The sequence below is a fragment of the Anopheles maculipalpis genome, chromosome 3RL, assembly GCF_943734695.1.
Source record: "Anopheles maculipalpis chromosome 3RL, idAnoMacuDA_375_x, whole genome shotgun sequence".
Classification (NCBI taxonomy): Eukaryota; Metazoa; Arthropoda; class Insecta; order Diptera; family Culicidae; genus Anopheles; species Anopheles maculipalpis.
In genome coordinates, this window is record NC_064872.1 from 46,687,672 (window position 1) to 46,707,858 (window position 20,187).

Consider the following 20,187-nt stretch of genomic DNA (forward strand, 5'->3'; position numbering starts at 1 on the left):
TCCGGTGAATACGGCAAGTGTGGTAAAACATCCCATTTGTGGGTATTCAGGGAGTTTTTCACAGGTTGTGTAACATGTGACCGAGCATTGTCATGCAGCAGAATAACTGTGTCGTGGCGTTATGAGTATTCTGGTCTTATGTCACGCAGTGCCCGGCTTAAACTCATCGATTGTTTCCGGTAGCGTTCACCAGTGATTGTTTCTCCCTGGAGCTGGGATGATGTTGGGGTATGACCGGAGGATCCCCATGATATTTCGCGCTTAGGATTGCTGAACAAAATCCATTTTTCGTCTCCCGTCACGATTCTGTGCAGGAACCTCTTTCTGTTGTGCCGCTGGACCAGCAATTCACACATGAAGAGACTGCGTTCAATGTCCCGCGGCTTCAACTCGTCTGATATCCATTTCCATCCATTTATCCACTCATCAGAGTCCAGCCGTGATGACCCTGACGAGTTACACCAAGCACGGCTCTTCTTGCGTTTGGCAGTAATTTTCCTCCAGTAAAGCCGTCGATTCTTCGCCGGCGAACCTTTTGGGCCTTCCTTCACGTTGAGCATCCTCCACCGCGAAATCACCGCTTCAAAAGCGTCGAAACCAATCCCGACACCTTGTTTCGCTTAGAGCAGCACCGCCGTAAACACTCGAAAGCTCTCGATGCGCTTCGGCTGCCGTTTTCTTCGCTCGAAACAAAACCAGCAACACCTCCCGCATATGGCGCTTATCCGGCTCTAAATTCGACATTTTCAAGAACTAGGAACTTTTACTCGCACGAAATAATCACTAATCTGTTTACGCAGTTTGATTTTGTCATTCCCGAGCTTGATTTATGACGTTTGTTAAAGTCTAAATCGCGCCACAGTCCACAGTGGTCCCATCGATATCAGAACGGCCGTTATTTATTTGCGGACTTAATAAATGAATGAAAGTTATTAGAATCGGTCAATCGAGAGGTGAATGTGGTTTCATTTGATGCGCTGTGCTGGAAAGTACTCTACTCTAAGTAAATTTTTTTTAGAATCAAACCAAAACACCTAGCGAACCGCACTTTGACCTCCGACAGTATACTTTATTGGTATATGTTCAAAATTTCCTAATTCTTGTTTCACCCAATTTTCTCATAGCAGACTACATCCAAAATTATTCCATATTAGACTCCATATTGGACTAAAACGACTGGGACATATACATTAATAATGTGGTTTATTGACCGACGGACTACTCGATAGCGTAAAAGTATGTACAAATAAAGTAATAGATCTGACAACGACGCACGTAGGACATTTATATTTTTCACAAACACTAACTTGGACATGCCAGGTTCGAACGCATCACAAACATCATTAAAATCACATCACGGGAGAACGGGGTAACGGATCGGAAGACCCGAAAGCTGTGTGCCGATCATCCACACAGCCGAGCCGAGCACGGGACATTCAACGTGGCCATTTAGCAGCCCCGCCTCGAACACTCGCCTGAACTCGGCTGAATCCCAAGCAGCAGGCACCTGGTCCGGTAGTCATGGTGATTGCCCCAAGAACGCAGAGCAAAGCGAGAAAACTTTCGCTGAATGCTACCAAACGACGTAAGCGTACTCAAGCACCGAACAAACAAGGGAATATACAACGCCTTCGCGCAGAATGGGTCACGGAGTTCGCGGCTGGCAACGTATTCGATCTGGTCCTTAAAGGATATCCTGGAGTCTAGCAGGACAAAGAAGACCTTTACGCATTCCGTACGTGCAAGAGCATGGTCGTCAACAACGCTACACTTCGCCTCACAGAGTACTAACGCGTTACGTTTGCACCACGAATTAAACAGCACGAGCTGCAGGATAGCGAATCGTACGAAACAATTTTGCATCAACAGCGTAAAAAAGGATGGCTGTTAGCTGGTAGAATCTGTAAGATCTCATTGATGTAGATGTTGAACAGCAGTAGCCCGAGGTTGCTTCCTTGCGGCACGCCGGAAGCCGCCAGTATGGTTCACGAGAGAAAGTCGCCTATCCGTACCGAGTAAGAGCGATCGAAGAGGTACGATCTTATCCATCCCAAAAACGAGGTTTTCTTGTTCATAGTTCATAGCAGCCATCTTTCTCTCTATCTTTTGTATTTGTTTATCATGCTACTACTAAATATGACACATTGATTTTTTTAAAGTGGGTTTTTAACCCACAGTATCTAATGACTAACATAGTTACATACACCTGAGCATCAATATTCTAACTGTAAATCAATACTACCAGACATAACATAACTTCTAAATTTTCCAGAGCATTGAAACAGTGCAAAGCTGCCCGATGTAGCAAAGGCAATTTTACGGCAATTAACCCTTTTATTTCTCGAAGAATTCAATTAATCTCATGAACTGTATAATTAAATATACCACATCCACTGGTAAGCTGGTGTTGATTGCGCATGTAAACAAGGAATTTATATTCGAAGGGGTGCAACAGAACCTTCCTAAGTTCGGCACCCGAAACAAAAGGATTGCTCTGTTCGCTCATTCAAATCGCGCTGAATGCACCTTATACAACTGGTTAACCAACGAAGGGTTTGTGTTGCGCCCGGGATCGGCTAGCAGCTAGTGATTCTCCCTATGGGAAAAGCCATTGTCAGTTGTTAACAAGTGAGCAATTTACACCCCACGCTTCGCTTCATTGGGGATTCATCCCAGCGTGTTAAACCTTTAACATATGTTTATGTTCCTTAAGGCTTTCATCATGATACAGGCAACGTGTTTTGTTTATTGTAGCGTCACAGAAAAGTATGGCAAAACATTCAGATTTTATTTCAAATGTAGACAGGTTTTGACGTGCACAGGTGGACAAAAATATCAATTTTCGCATTAATACAAACTATGATAATATAACGACGCAAGCCGTTATACTTAAAATACATATCAAAATACAGACTGAAGCGAATCGGTAGATATCAACAATGATTTGCTTACAGCTGTCAGTAGTTATTTGAACTGCAGACGTTTACTGCAAGCAGATCATTCTAATGACAAAACAATTAAACTGCTATAGCCCAAATTTCTTTACGGTTTCGGTATGTTTCGAAAGTTGTTAGATGCAATGGAATGATATTTATTGTTCGAATAATCAATAGCGTTAGTGCTGTTCTTCGTTTTCTCACACGTTTCACGTTCACTCTTCGCATTTGCGAGGACGTCCCAATATGGTACAATCAATCTGATTCCCGACGGTTCCAAAACGCTGTCCTTAAAAACAGTTCAATCTTTTTCCACTTAGTAAGCACTCAAAACAGATGCGTTAATTGGTTTACATTTAAAACCACCGGATTATTGTGCACGGGACGGAAGGAAGCTCTCAATATTCATTCCACCACGTATATATTGGTCATTACCGTTTGCTTACGATTATTCATCGGTTATATTTAGCGCCCACTCAAACCAAAACAACATTGTCGCATTGAGAATCTGGGAAGCTTCCGCCAAAGGGGGCGTTAAGGGTTCTAATTCGTTCACGGATTTTTCTTTACGCTGGAACTGTGGAGGAAATATAAAACATACCGCATCAAAGCAACATACATCACACACGTTGGTGGCAATCCAATCCAGGGCTTCTCGGTCAGTGTGTATGTGTGTGGGTGCATGTTTGTGCGCAAAGAAAAGATATCTTCTACGTTCTCTCAAAAGAGGCTACCGCTCAATGCCGCGTCTAATTTTCACTGATACATACTAAAGACGCTTTTAAAAAATCCCCCGAATCGTTGAGAAGAAAATACCCTCGTGCGTACCGTATTTCACGGTTTCTCTGGGTTTTTCTACACTTCGCACAGTACGTATAAGATGCGTGGTAGGAGGATGGAGAGTCATTTCGTTTTTTTTTTTAATGCCACAGAGAGAGTTTGTTTGTTTTACAAAGTTTTACAACAGAAATTATTCAACCCAAGAAGAGTGCGTTGGGTGGGGTGGATCGTAGAGTATGGAAAGTAATTGTAATCTGTTATTGGTATGATACAAACGGTTTATTGTAGCAATTGTTGTCTCGTTTTAACAGATTTTGTGAAACAAATATCCACCGCAGGTTTAACGTTACGTTAACAATTAGAAAATACGCGCAAGAAAAATGTTTACGTGTATGTTGCTTTCATACGAATAACAACTCGCCAATTATGGTACATTGTACCGAAAATTTTGCAGTATATCACCAGCTCCCACGGTAATAGGGATGTCAAACCAAAATGGTACCTTTCTGTCCTGAAAGCTGAGGGGGAGACCAAATAAAAACCAACCCGCCCAAAGAGGAAGCATCAGAAAGAAGAGAAAGAAAACATATACACACACACACACACACGCACACAAACGACGATGAACGTGGAAACCAGCCACACACAAAAAACCCCCGACATGATTCTCCAACCGATTCGAGGGGAGATGCGATGATGGCGCTGGAACGATCGTTTATGTATATAAGCGATAGCAGAAACGGTAGCGATGCTATTATTTATCCCAGAAAGAGCAGCGCTGCGCTTATGTGATAGGGGAGTAGTCATATACTCATATACTACGTTTCGTTGTCTTCCATGAACAAATGGGTAATATGGATGGGTAGAATCTGTCTATTGGCCTCAGTTGGTAATCACATCCTTGCCTTGAAATCTTACTCATTCTGACATCGTTTCAGGCCCCTGGCACCGAGTTAGAAATAACGAATATATTAAGCAGGCATCATGTGATGAATTTATTGACTCGATTACAGACACACAATTTATTACACTTTTTCCGTGTTGTTGGCTTTGCGCTCAAGCCGGTCAACGGTAGCCGAAGGGAAAACCCTGCGGCATCGGTTTGATGCAGGTAGGAGTCTCAAGAAATACAACCGACAAACATCTTGTTATTTCAAAATTGAACCATTTTTTGGGTACTATTTTACTAACATTTAGTTATTGAATGCTTATTGACGTTTTTTGCGACGAAGAACTTTTTGTCGTCAATTTAAAATCTAATCTCTGGCAAGTAGTAATTCGGCAAAGCTTTTACAGTTTTTTACAAATTATCTTAATATGTCGATTTTATTAAATAAAAAATATAGCTTTTTTCGCTTAATCATAATATTTATTGATAGGTTGAAGCATTTTTAAGTATTATTTTACCCTTAGAGAACTTTAACATTGTCTTATAATACAAAAAGGATGAATTTTTAATCGTTCCTTTTACTTTCCCTTTTGTGAAACTTTTGCGAAAGCTGGTTGTGTTTTCTTCGAGCGAAAATCGAAAACAGTTAGTGTGGCAAATTTGTTGTCAGGCACGAACATAGTGCTATCATTACAATGGCCGGCGAGATGTAGTTACTGATTGTATCATAAAACGACACAACTGTTCTCCATTAGCATAATGCTCATCGTTATATGTTAATAATTTTTATTTTAAAGTTCTTAGTATGTTGGAAACAGAGATCCGTTTTTTCCTAACTGTGTAGATAACGATTCTAAAACCGAAAGCTTCGTCCGCGTCAAGCGGCAAACCCGTCCACCCGCCTTGCTGTGTCTACCAACTGTTGCGATGATGTATTAAAATTTGCAATTCTTAATCGAACGAGTGCTGATCATACTCTAATAAGCGAGATGCTATTGCACATAACAATATGATCTGACATCCGTTAGCTGAAAGCACAACAGAACATGAATGAATTCATTATGCGTACAGCAGCTCGTTTGAAATCATTTTCAAAGCAGGACTGCTATACCCGTTTTGCATTTATGCTCTTCTCGACCACACCCGACACGACTTGTATCTTTTTGTGTCGGTTTAATGTGAATAGTATGTTCTTGGCAGAACGCCCCAACGTACCGCTGTTCATAATTATTTGAAAATGCATATCGTTTAAATGCGCGAAACGATTAAACGGCTACAACACAGGATGATTGGTACACTGTTATATGCAGAACGTTTTTCTTGTGCTTTAAAAGAAACGAGTCTTCCATAATTGCCCCAATAACCAAAGTAACCCATGGAAGTGATGTTGAATCAAATCAAATGTTGTTTTAAATCGTTGCAAATGTTAAAGAATGTTGAAACAAATTGGAAGCAATCCTACACAATCGAATTATCCAAGCAGCTACGTTTCCTTGCATAAGTTCACCATCGAACGTTATCAAATCTCTATAAATTATGCTACGATCGTACACTACCCATTTTGTCTCCGAAAATGGTACTGGTGCAGGACACGCGGCTGGTAGGTATGTTTATTGTGAATGATAATAAGATATGATAAACATGTTGTCAACTGCCAACGTCCTTCGATTTAGCTCCGTGATGTGTACCAAAAGATAAAAGCGCTATGTATTTTGTTTCTTTTCTCTTCTTTTCTCCTCCAATCGTAGGAAATTATCATCGTATGATGTTCAATGTTCGTGCGTATGTTTTCATGACCCTAAATTACCTTGGCAAATTGAGCATCATTGCACGCGCGCGCGCGCTCGCACACACACACACACACACACACACACACACACACACACACACACACACACACACACACACACACACACACACACACACACACACACACACACACACACAAACGATGAACCCCTTCTGCTGCCATCACGCACAATGCAGCAAATCATGTCCTTAATCGGGAAAATCAAAACATATTTTCATTGCAAGCGGTCATGCTGAGCACCCATGTTTAATCCAACACGATTTTCACACTGTTGCGACCCTAAACCACACACACACGGATGCAGCGAAGCGAAGTGCGGCAATACAAATATTTCCAAAGCAGTTGGTGTCGGTTTCCTCCGCGTGTTTATAAATAATTAATTTCATGGCTTAACTAGTTATAAATGACTGCTACATTGCAACGAATCAATTACACGCATACCGAACCGGATGAAATTAGAAACGACAACTATCCTTCCTTCCTGGCTTACCAACCATCCTGAGCGCCAGAGACTATGCAGAGAAAAGGCACAGTCCCCCGCTGTACGCGTTGGGAATTGGCGTTGATCATTTCGATCACCATGGGTAGCTGTGCTGAAGGCGTCACCAGCAACTGAAGGCAAGAGGGTGAGAATAATCATGCCTCTGTTTAATGCTGACCAAAGGCTAAAGCTTTAGGGAACAAACGAAAAAAAAAAAAAACATATTCACAATCCCTACCATATTGTCACTCAATCGACAATCCCAGACGAAGAACCAGACGACTGTTAGCAAACTGAGCACAGGTTGTGAATAAATAAAAACAGCCATTTATAATGCGATTTGTTTATTATTTTACAATTGAGATTCACTTGACTCGCTGCTTCGTAATGTGCTTCGTAGCCCGTGAAAAGGGTCCGATTATGCGGAAACGATGTTTACGATGGGGTGTGAACGGATGATTTTCTGTTCCGTTTTTTTTACCCATTACAGGAATTAGACAAACATAGGACATTGGACTTTGAGGGGATTTTTTTGTGTTTGTTTTCGTTTAATATTTTATTTTGAGTGTTGATTTTGTTAGCGTGCAAACCGTAGAGTACCCTTTTTAATGCACGGTCATTTTACACATGCTTCTTGAGCAATTTTACACATTTTTACAGATGCAAATAAAGAATCAATAACGTTATCAATTACACCATAAGACATCAACCATTCCATTCAATCCAAATGCTTCGGTCTAAAAGTAGAAAATAAATAAACTAAGCTTAAAAAATGGACGACTAAAAACATGGTTTGGAATTATTCGCAAAACCCACAAACACACACACACAAATACTTCAACTACTTTAGAAAAGAATAGAGAGAAGAAAAAAAAGAAGCATTTGTAAAGATTTTTAAACGATTATTGCACATTTCGATGCTTACAGACTATTATAAAATTCAATCATTGATCGTAAATGAATGAATATTTAGAATGGTTCGTTCCGTTTCTGTTTTGAAGTTGAAGTTTTGCACATTTTCCCCCACATCATTTCACCTTCCTTTTTATACACCAAAAGAATCTGCTCCCATCATGGTATATTGCCCGTTATAAACCAATAACACAATCAGTCGTTCAAGCATAACAACGGTTATGAGTCTACATCGGCATTTCTGCTTTAATGTCGACCTTCTCACACCCGAGACACCAGGAAGCTTCAACTATGGAAAAATATTTCAAAAACTGTAAGTGGTAAAACCAACCCGGTACAATATCTTTCTTCGGAACCACACACAAAATGTACGAGCAACAAATGTCCAAAACAATATGCGTATTGTGCTTAACACTAATAAAGTTGAAGTTATGATATTCTTAGTAATATAATGCATTGCAAAGCAATAAACAGCACATCATGAGAGGGAATTGGGATGATGGGTGAAGGACACTTTTTTTTTTAAACAGTATAAACTTTATGCGTACTGTGTGGCTTTACTTGCATTCATACAAGCTTCGCATTAAAATCGGCTACTTCGATGGGTTCAGTTCAGACAAACGGAAAATCAATAAGGATTAAATTATATTACTTCATTTGTTTCTTATAGTTTATAGAACAAATATTCGCTTTATTTTATGTCTTTCATAGTAAAAGCATAAATATCCGTACAGTATAAATGCCTTCAATGTTCAACAACGGCTGCCGCTAGGATCGTAGGGTAGCATACGTGCATAATCATGTATCAGGAAAAAGTGAAAAATCTTTCTTTCGCACGGCACTAAAAACCTATTATAACCCTATCTAACCCTACCACCGGATCTGGATGGATAACATTTCTCAAATAAAAAAAAAAAAAGAAGAAAGCGCAAAGGTTATAAATACAGACTAAAGTTGATTTCCCAGCGGAGGACTGGAAAATGTAAAAGCTTCATGTCACATGAACTCATCGCTCGCATCCAAGCACATAAGGGCACAACGCTTCGATGCTTCAAGGAAAGCGATGAATAAAACAAAAACATGCTCACGTACTCGATGGCTACCAACCTATCCACCCAGCACAATACGGTGTTCCAAACCGTGGCTAGATCTAACGCTCAGCAGCCGAAATCTCGTCACATTTGCTGCCCTGATTGGGGATGGTTACGAAATTCGAATAGGACATTTGGAGCTCCTAGTCCGTGGTAAGGCACAAATGTGCTACAACTGCCTCTGAAGGGTTTAGAAGTCGGTAATGTTGGGCCAAGAGCGAAAGAGGTACCTCAATCGCTTCGCTCAGCTTATTGTTCGCACTCCCGCACAGCCCGCACTGGAAGAAAGAGGTGTAGATTTTGTTTCGATTAAAGTATTTATTGTACAGCGCTGTTGTCGTAATGTATGCCAAGAGGCAGGTGTTTGAGCTAAATAATTAATATGTTAAGCGCTAAGGCTAGTGGTTAGTAAAAACTTACAAACTAATCAACAACCTAAAAACGAATCAAGCTTACTTACTTACTTATCAGGCGCTAAAACCGCTTTGCGGTGTTGGCCTGCCCCAGCAGAATCCGGAACAACTCACGGTCCAGCGCCGTCATCCGTCAATCCGTTATCCCGGCCGTGATGGCGGATGAGTGTGGACGACCTAAAAGGACCTTCTGAGCTGGGTCGTCTGGTGCCGTGCGTATAACATGGCCAGCCCTTCGGAGCCTGGCGAGCCTAATTCGCTGCACGACGGTGAGGTCGTCATAAAGTTCGTACAGCTCGTCATTGAGTATCTTCCTCTCGAACGCGGCTAAGAGGGCTTCGTCTGTATTGGACTGGGCCCATGTCACAGAGGCGTATGTGAGTACTGGGACAGTCCCAGCTTAGACCGTCGCGACAGGATTTTTTGAGGTGAGATGTTTCCTCAGGCTGCAATCAAACTACTTTACAAAATAACTTATCATCTAAATACTAGGTTGTTCGCCAGTCGGTGCGTTGAGGCTGCTGCTGAGGCTTGCAGCCGGTTGATGATGTTTTCTGCTAAAGAGATGTAGCTCCGCACGGAGCGCTACAGAAAAGGAGCAATTCAGCGATGTGCTCCGTGGAGCGAAATTTCGCACCACACGGAGCGCTCGCTTATGACTAAATCTGCCAACTAAGGCACTACTAAGGCCAATTTGCATTGACATATCCCTCAGTACCCAAGCACAACAAAATAGGTAAAGTCGTTGCAAGAATGGGGCTAAAATGGGGCCCTACTTTTGCCACGATAATTGCCCCGTAGTCAGAAACGGATGGGGCAATTTTGTTTACCACAAATTATGACGTCACAAAATTTTTGACGTCAGAAGATGTGCAAAAAAATTGATTTGTGTATGCTGTTTTTTTCTCTTTCGCACTGCTTGTTCGTTCTTCCATGCTTTTTGCTCTGTTTCTCTTATGGATCAAGGTAGCTGCTTTTGAGCCTGTGTGTAGAGGAGAGATTGAAATATGCAGTACTGTTTTTTCTGGATATCTAGAGGTGAGCAGGAGAAGTGAGAATTGAACTGTAGAGAGAAGAGATTGAAATATGCAGTACTGTTTTTTCTGGATATCTAGAGGTGAGCAGGAGAAGTGAGAATTGAACTGTGATTATTAGTGTATAATGCATATTTACCATATGATTTGCTGCGGCGGTGATGCGATGGTCCTTTTTAGTCGTGATAATCTAGTGTGGATCGGAGTAGGTTTTGTTTTACATGCGCTATATAGGATCGCAAGTTAAAGAAAATGTGTTTTTTGTGTACATTCTTGTATTTGTATTTGGTAAATGCAAAACTAGCAAACTATAATGAATATCATTGTTGAGTTTCAATGATCCATGGTTTTGTTAAGAATCGTCGTGGTGGACCGTGTTGTAATGCATCGCCTTTATTCATTATCATCTTTTACTATTTAAGCAAAATGCCGCTGGACAAAGAAACAGATGATATGACGTTTTCATCTGAGTACAACCAATTTGTCAAGGATCGATCGAAAGGTAGCATTCAAATTGCATTTTGTATGGTTTAAACAGCTTTTTATAAATATATTGAAATATTGTGCGTTAGCTACTGACACTGGAAAGGAAAATACTGTTCCAATTGCAAAAGGTATGTTAACGTGGGAAAAATTGTATTAACTACTTTGTTAGTACTAAAGTCCGTCGAAGGATTCCGATTTGTCCACAGAAAAGTTTTAGCGGTTAAAGGAACTTTAACGTTGGCTTTTTTAAAAAGCTTTCAAATTATGTTTATGGAGCTATGCGACGCGTTGGTGGAAAGCGCGCAGTAACGAATTCCATCAACTATTGACATTTTATCGATAATTTGATTGAACGTATCGTCAGTGTTGATTTCATTCTCATCTCACAGGAAGAACAGCAATCGATGTAGTCAGCCAATTCGACATATTCTTCTTCGGTCTGGTTCATATTTGGTACTGGACTTTGTTCTGGGGTTGGCGATGTGCGCTGCATTTCATGGTTTAAATTGCTCGTGGCTATATTTTGGGTATGTTGTAAATAATAATATAACAATAACACTACGATGTAATCGAACTTTATATTCGTTAAACTTGTGTAATAAAGTCAACTAACATGGTTGGCTTGGTCCTGCATCCTGATTATCCTTTCCCGTAGGTTCCAGCGCCATATACTTTGCAGCTTGGCGATAAAACATGCCAGATTTGCGCAGACGTTTTAAGTCAGCCATTACAAAAACGGTAACAACACTTTCAAATAACACTATTTTACAAAGATCTCTCAGCTGGACCAACACCCAAGAAATAAACACCTATTAAAACTGAACTGAACAACTAAATACTTTGTGAGATAATGATTTTTCCTGTATTTAAAAAATATATGTTTCTTCTAATATCAAAGAGTTACAAACTTCATGGCACCAGCATATTTTTTTCGCTTTCACTTACTCCGCCGTCTGGCGTGATTTCAGACGGTTACGCGTTTAAAGGTACGAGGCGTGTATGTATGCGTTTGTGTGTGAGGTATAGCAGTGCAAGCAAGGGAAAACACCCGGCGTATACACACATGTATCGATACCTTTCAGAACAAAAATTTACTCCGTCTATACTGTCCGTGAGTGCGAGAGGAATGACATACGAGTTTGAGCGAAATGTAAAACCAATGCATCGATACGATCTAGACACAACATCGATATCGTTGGCAAACAAACATTGCTCGGCCTATCTCGTCTGTAAGTGCGAATGAAACAGTTATACGAGTGTGAACGAAACACAGAATCGTACGGTTACGGCAAATCCAAAACCTCATGACGTCACAGAATACTCGTACATAAGTGTAAACAAGTGAGCTAGACGATTTAGAGCAAGACACACGCTGTTTTGCCCCGTTCGTTTTGGTTGGGTAAGGCCAATTTGCATTGACATATCCGTCAGTAGTGGTTATTAACTCAATTTTGTCAATAGGGAGCGCACCGTATCGTGCGAAATTTCCCCACCTTTGTGTAGCGTTCCATGTTGTGCGAAATTCCGCTTCTCAGAGCGCATCGCAAAATCGCTCCTGTTTGCAGCGCTCTGTGCGGAGCTACCTCAAATGTACGGGAAACTTTCGAGAGCGAGAGCGTTGCGCTCCGCTCTTGGAAAAGAGCTACTTGACCCAACACTAGATGTCGGTGTTTGCAAAGCGTATCTGCAGTCTGACATAGAATCCGTGCATACCATAAATCATCTATTGCTTCCTATAGTGTGTATTATTTCACAAACGTACATCGATTCATTCGCAAAACGCAAAACCACTTTCGTTCATTAAATCTGTCTGCCAGTGATTTGTTTTACTTTTTTAAAAAGGAAATCGACAAAATAAGCGATCTATGTTCCCCAACAAATACGTACTACATTATACAGGACGTACAGGAACACCCTACGTGTACCATCATCTGATTGGATCACGCATAATTCGTTCGTAATTGTTTCCGATCAAATTAAACGCTACATAAACGAGCTTCACATAACCGTGCACTCGGAATGTGGTTGAGAAATTATTACAGCCAAATGAAAAGCAATGAAAATGTACTAAACACCACACCGCTAGCGTCGTCACCAAGCTGTCCAGTTTAAGCGATTGTACGTACCATCTGCCCGCAACGCGGGGCACACAGTACACGTGGTGACAAAAGATTTTCGCCCTGCTAATTGCTATTGGGAACGGTGGCGTAGGTGGGAAATTTACAGCTTTTACAGCTAAATTGCTGCCATGCAAGGCTGCAGACCGGATGCAGTAAGGCTGGGGTTCGCAACCGATTTATCAAAAAACCAACAGCGGGAACAAATGAAGTGCGTTGGACGTGGTGGTTCGGTTCGGGAATAATTTCAAATCACCCAATCGTAGTTCAATAATTGCCTCGTAGGACATTTAGCTCCCCATCAGATGGTTATCTACCGGCTTCCAGGTTCTGTTGTTTGAAGCAACTGATTGACCACAACGACCCAATTACGTTAAATAAACGGTATATCCCTGCACAATCGCCTATCTCGTACAGCCGTATACTGATGGTGAGGTGGCTGTGGTTACCACATACGATCATTGTCTATGGAAAACAAGCGATAATCGTGAATTTGCAAGCACGAAGAAGAAGTGGCGATTCAAACAGGCACTTTTAAATTTGCCACAACCCTCCGCTGTCTGTTGAATGCCATCTTAGCCGTTAAAGCAGCAGCCCAACGACGAGGTCTTAATTTAACCAACAAGCAACTGAATGATAATTGCTCGTTGAAAAACGTGGTCAACGAAGATAGAACAAGCAGTACCGTTGGCCGAAAGTAACGAAGATTTAAAAGAATCTCTCAATTAATAATTATTTACAAATACAAAGCAATATTGTTCTTCAAGGTTGAGGATTGCTTTTAATAAGGATAAGGACTGGGTTTCAAATCCCAACCGGACCGTCCCCCCGTAGTGAGGACTGACTATCCAGCTACGTAGTATCGGCAAGCCTAGTAAGCCATTCGATGGCCGGCGTCACCTGACGGTCGTTAGGCCAAGAAGAAGATTACACTATCGGAGGATCGAGCATCGTCCGAAGTTATAATAAATAAATCTTTTGTTGTTGTATTCAGAAAACATGTTTCCAGCTTTAATTTGCTATGCAAGCACGTCCCTTTTGTATGTAGCCAACCGTTATCGGTGTGGTAAGCGCATATTTATATTTGGCAAAAAAAATTTGTCACACACTGGCGGGTTTTGATTTGAAAGTGGACGATAAAAGTCAAGTGTGGTCCTTGTAGTTAGGACAGTTTTTCTCGTCAATTCTTTCAGCCTACCTTCGTCCGATTGGGTTTTGAGATGTGAGAAACCCGGAGGGCACTGTTTGCCGCGCGGGTGGGAAATCATAAATTAGCACATATTTACCAATGCTGACGCTCGGTTTGATTACAGCTACCACTGCTGAGGAAATCTCTGCGGGCTATGACAAATTAGTGTCCTTAAAGACTGCTTTATTCATCAAGCTTTATGTGGTGTTGTTAGCAAAACCTTGCTTGCACACAATCCCATGGTCTCCTGTCAATTATCTTTTATTTGCTGGGTTGGGCTATGCTTCCTTTACGAGCATGATTCTTTTGCCAGGGCCAGGTCTTTGTTTGGTTGTTTAAGCCGAAAACGGGAGGGGCAAAAGGCAAAATACTCAAAAAGAATCTCTTCATCCTTGCAAGGAAGCGAATCGATCTACCTGTCGGAGGGACATTCCCGAATTCCAAAAGTTGGTTCTTTCGTCAGCTCTTGCTTGAAACTCTCAAGCAAATTTGCCTCTTTCGGTGCGTTCATTACCACGAAACAAAGTACCTTCAAGCTGTGCTGGATCGTCGGATTCTTCACTAATGGCTTCATGGTTTAACGTGTTGTCATAAAACATAGAATTAAGCCAGCGGGTGATCTTAGCTTTTCCAAAACCACATTTATTGCTACCGCACAGCAATGCTGTGCTATTTGTGTGAGACTTCTTGTATTATTGCAAGCTTTTCTGCTTTTCAGACGCACAATTCAACTATTTCGCATTGCGTTCGTTCCTATATTCAATACAACAATTCATATTAATGTTTCAACTAACATCTAGATAATGACAATGACGCACGAAATGTGCGAAATGATTACTAAACATTATGTCTGTCTTTCGTTTGAAAAATAGACCGAAAAATTATCTTCAAAAAGTATGTACTTTGTTATAATGATAGGGTTTCCTGTTTGAGATTTTTTACATGTGGTTGGCACACCAGGGATTTTTTGTGTTGTTTTCAACCATCAGTAAGGTAATTTTTCCTGTATCGCCATCGAGCCATCACAGCCAATCGATAAGTTGTTCTTATTAAGTTATATCATTTGTATTACTTTGCCTTCATGTGTATTGGGAGAAACGTTTCGTTTACGTGCAATCGATTAAAGCGATTTGTTTTTCCTTCTTTCCTTTCTTTGTCCAGGTAAAACAAATCGAAACCATTCAAATCGTTGAAAACCCCATACATAAGAAATGAATGCTGAAGAAGAAACACATTTATTGTATAGCTTTATGTACTGTTCCGATAAATTACTATTTTTATTCTTGTTTTTACAGTGATATTTAGACAACACGGCGGTAAACCGTCTCATTAAAATATAAATAAAAATAAAAAAAAGATTTGCTATAGTAGACTCGTATACTCTATTTTACCTATATATCTTTTATATAATTGCCATACCCGTATTGCTTACAACTAACTTACAAATCAGATAAGACTCACATTGGTTGCGAAGCTTTTCCTTCTACAAACCGTGATAGACCGATGGATGGATATTAAAACTTATAGAAAAATTTACAAAACCAAGTCGTTGCTTTTCGACAATATAGCGGCAAGTCATAATAATATGATATAAATAAAAAATAAATAAGTTGTTGTTTTAGAATGTTTAAAAAAATGTATGTCATGATGTCATAAAGTGCGACCCGGTTTATGATTCATATGGTTTTTATTTCATTTGATAATCGATCGGTAAAATAATACGTTTTTCTTGATTAATATGTTTCAAATGTTCTGTATTCTCATATATTTTTCTAGTAACGGTTAATCCATCTAAATGTTTTTTTTTTTCTCTAGTTGGTCAAACTGTCTTCTTTAACTGTACCTTTTAGCTGGGATGGGATGGGATTTGAACTCTGTCCTCTATTTCCTTTCCTCTCCGATCTGATTCTATGACGCCCGCATTTTTGCTGTATTTAGGGTTTTAATTATGTTTTATTTGGAAAATATGCAGTGACCGGCAATAAAATAAGACCACTCGCTATTGCATATCAGGTAAAAATGATGATTGTGAAGCCATTTTCCAACGTGATTGACCACATTTTTTTTAAATTAGTTAGAATATTTTGAAAGAACTTGAGCATAATTCAAAAAATCATTAAAAAGATTTTTAAATCTCTTTTTCCATTCTGATGAAAACATGGCCGTGGCACAATAAGATCATCTTCACTAGATAAACCCACGTAGTTGGCTAGTCAGTCTTCTCTACGGGGGGACGGTGCGGTTGGGATTTGAACTCCTGTCCTGCCGTTTGAAGATCGGCGCTGCTGTTCCCTACACCAACGGACCAAAGCCTCTTAAGATCATAAAAAAAACCAATTAATCAATTTTGAAATTCAAACAAAAAATTCTCTATAGGTTTGGGCAGATCCCTTTTCCAACGCTAGAATTGATTTTATTTTTGTACTAGATTTCCCTACTTTCCTACAGGACACGCTGTTTGTAAAGTGTAAATGGGACTCGCGCTAGCACTCTCCAATTTAAGCTGATATTTGTTCTCTATCCCTAATTCCCTTCCGATCTTCGAGGAACAATAACCCAAAAAGGTAGTAGTAATAAAATAAATACACGAATAATCCAAAATCTAAACCGTTCTGATTTACAGAAAACCTTAGGCTTCTATTTCTGGCTTCCTTGACCTAAATTACTAGTAGTTGTATGGTCAGGCTTGCGTGCGGGGAAACGTTTCCGGATGGGATTCGACATCGGTTCCTTCGTGTGAGGACTTACCATCAAACTTCGTGGTATCAGCATTTACAATCAACAGGGTAAGATGAAACACTGCAACAAAGTAACAATTCATATTTTTTGTATTAATTTTTTAATTAAATGAATGAAAGCATAAAAATGTCAAACATGACATCAAATTTCGTAATCGATTTGGATTTGTTCGAATTGGTTCGACCATTTCGCACGAATTATGGCCTTTGGACGGCCGAAAAAGCCATCGCATGCTGCTCGATAGCGGCTCTGCGGTATTTTGGTCCATACCCAGCGAAGCGCTTGCTTGAACTGATCGATCAACATATGGTATTTTTTAGTTCCAACCTTACTTTACAAAATACCCCAGGCACAATAATCCAACCGATTGGCATTTGGTGATTTTGGTGGCCATTCTGCGGAGTAAATGAAACGAGGAACCATTTCGTAACCATTCTTGGGCGGCGCTTGCTGAGTGCGATGGTGCTGAGTCCTGTCGGAATGTCCAAAGTCTGCGGCCAAAATGTTTGCGTGCCCAGGGCTTCAGAGTTCGCTCCAAAACTTTTTCACGATAGATTTGCACGAGATTTATTTTGATCCCACTGTCGATGAATACGCCGGTTTATGTCGGTGAGTGACCTTCGGTAGTTATGGCGGCCCACACCATCACCATGGCCGGCTTTTGAGTTCTGGTGGCCAACCGTGGTTGAAAATTTTCATCTGACCTCTCTGGCAAGTAAACACGATCGTTTTGTTTGTTCACAAACTGCTGGATAACAAATGGTTTCCTATCAGAGAAAACCAAATTCGGTAATTCACCACTTTCAGCCAACTATTACTAAGCTCCTGAGAGTCTAACTTTTTTTGTGCATCGGTAAGATCTTCCACTTTTTGGAACTTCAAAGGATTTAGTCCAAGCTCATTTTCCAATATTTGCCGAATGGCATATTGCGATAGGTTAAGCTCACGAGCCATTTGTCGGCCACTGCGAGGCGAGTTTCGTTCAAGCCACTTCTTTACTTTTCGAACCATATCTGGCAATATTGCTGTTTTTTTTTTATTCGCTTCCTTGACGTCGGGCTACGCTACCAGTATCACGGTAACGAGCGATGGTACGAGACACAAATAGTTTATTAACATTTAGATGCTGGGGGGCTCTAACGACAGCCACTTGGGGTTTTCCAGTCAAATATAAAGCAATTACGCTGTCACGCTTGAGCTCCATCACGAATAATTGATCTTCTGATTAATCCAACAATAAATGCTCTGGCACGCTTGCATACAATATACTAAGCTGTCACTGGAAGAAATTGTCAGACGAGTAGTTCAGAAAAAACATCCCCTGATCCTGAAGTCGACGTAACCTGAAATCGATAAGCCAAGAAGCAGAAGATGCCAACAAATCATTCACCATAACGAGCCTTTAGAATTTGATGCAGTTGTGGAAACGAACACAAATACAAAGCAAAATGTTATTCTAACGTTACTGAACTGTTATTCTAATCAACGTGAAATCAACAAAAAAAAGGATTCCATCATTACATGAAAATATTTGAATTAATTTTAATATTCTCAATAATGCATTCAATAACAAAACGTTCAAAACAATTTTATTGTTTATCTTTTCGGCTCATTTGTGCTGTTCATCTTCTTTTTTCTACAAGTGTGTATGCAACGGCACAAATTTAAATTTAAATTAACATTCAACTTCTCGATCACAACTGTCATCGGTTGTTCTCTCTTTATAGCAAGCTGTCAAAGCGATAAACCTGTTGATATTACAAACAGGCACGAGACCTTCAACCATCGCGATCTTCATTACTGAAACTAAATTAAACCCAGCTCTAATCTGCCGTCCTGCTATGGCTAAAAAATTCAGCTGTATTGTAGCAGTTTGTGAGAATCGGGGTATTGGAATCAACGGAGATTTACCATGGAAGCTAAAGTAAGTTGATCCCATTTGTTAGTTACACTTTGGCACCTAATACATTCTCCATGGATCATTCCCCTGTAGGCAAGAACTGAAGTACTTTTCTCGAACAACGAAAAAAGTGGAAGATGCTAGCAAACGAAATGCAGTGATTATGGGAAGAAAAACTTATTTTGGCGTGCCAGAGAGCAAGAGGCCATTGCCTGATCGATTAAACATCGTATTAACGCGCAATGCCTCTTCGCATGCCTTTCCCCCGGACGTGCTTGTATGCGGCAGCCTTCAAGAAGCATTGCTCAAGCTTGATACGACGAGCTACGGCAAGGATATTGAAAACATTTGGGTAGTTGGAGGCAACAGTGTGTACAAGGAAGCGATGGAATCCGATCGTTGCCATCGTGTGTATTTGACGGAAATCAAAAAGCAGTTCGAATGTGATGCATTCTTCCCAGAAATGCCTAAAACATTCGTGGTTGTGGACAATGATTCAGATATTCCGGCTGACGTCCAGGAAGAGAACGGAATCCAGTATGTGTACAAGATTTATGAGAACAAAAATTAACGGACAATTAACACAACAAAACTCACGTTCCAAAGTCATTTTTCATCGCTTCGCTTCTTGCAAAAGTTCGTACAGCTGTGCAATCTGTTCGTCGCGAAAGTGGTTTAGTTGACTTGGTGTTAAATCTTCTCCTATCATTCCAATCGGTCCAGGCTTTCCCCGCAAGCCTAATTGTTGTGCCAGATTAATCGCATATCCCTAGTAGAGTTATAAAAATGTATCAGCATGTATCATCAATGTCGGGAATGTATATAATTATGCTTTATGGAAACGTGAAAATATAAAATGCTAACAAGCATCAACTTACTGCCCATTCGCTCATAAACTTCTGACTTTCTGTTGGTGAGCAATTTTTATGTCGTTTAAACTCGTCTTTGACGTAGTTATTGCCAAGTTCCTGCAGCGACTCCGGTAAGCCTGATGCATAGAATCCAATGCCAATGTAATATCAATAATGTTATCTCTTTCGGTCAATAAATAGGATACTTACCGCGATGTAAACGAAGTATAGTTTTGTACAAAACTCTGACTTTTTGTACGTGGTTCATTTTTTATCCAAATCTTGCGGTTTCAATACCGTGTTTTGTATACTGTCAGAATTACGTAAACACTGCCAGTGTTGCCAATACGATCTAATTTTTCATACTCGACCAAGGTAATTGCATGTACATGTTTCAACCCTGTTGATAAAATTGATTTAATAATCACTATTAAGGCTCTTTTCAATACAAGTTTGCTTTAGTTGGTGGATTTCTATCGATTTTGTTACCAGAGAAAACCTGTTCTGCTATAAACCAATTACATTATCTCCAAATCTGGGTTTTAATCTTTTCGAACGC

At 40.3% G+C, this 20,187-nt stretch overlaps 2 protein-coding genes across 2 annotated transcripts; one reads left to right on the plus strand and one right to left on the minus strand.

Annotated features, from left to right (window-relative positions):
* The first annotated feature begins 18,669 nt into the window (after positions 1-18,669).
* On the plus strand, positions 18,670-19,348 carry LOC126561225 (dihydrofolate reductase). Its single transcript, XM_050217173.1, has 2 exons — positions 18,670-18,801; positions 18,871-19,348. Exons 1-2 carry the CDS (start codon positions 18,719-18,721, stop codon positions 19,346-19,348), a joined length of 561 nt encoding a protein of 186 aa, XP_050073130.1. The 5' UTR covers positions 18,670-18,718.
* LOC126561226 (succinate dehydrogenase assembly factor 3, mitochondrial) lies at positions 19,165-19,927 on the minus strand. Its single transcript, XM_050217174.1, has 4 exons — positions 19,839-19,927; positions 19,656-19,765; positions 19,375-19,546; positions 19,165-19,286 (listed from the first exon to the last, which is right to left on the minus strand). The coding sequence occupies exons 1-3, from the start codon at positions 19,894-19,896 to the stop codon at positions 19,391-19,393; spliced, it is 324 nt and encodes a 107-aa protein (XP_050073131.1). The 5' UTR covers positions 19,897-19,927; the 3' UTR covers positions 19,165-19,286; positions 19,375-19,390.
* Positions 19,928-20,187: the final 260 nt, after the last annotated feature.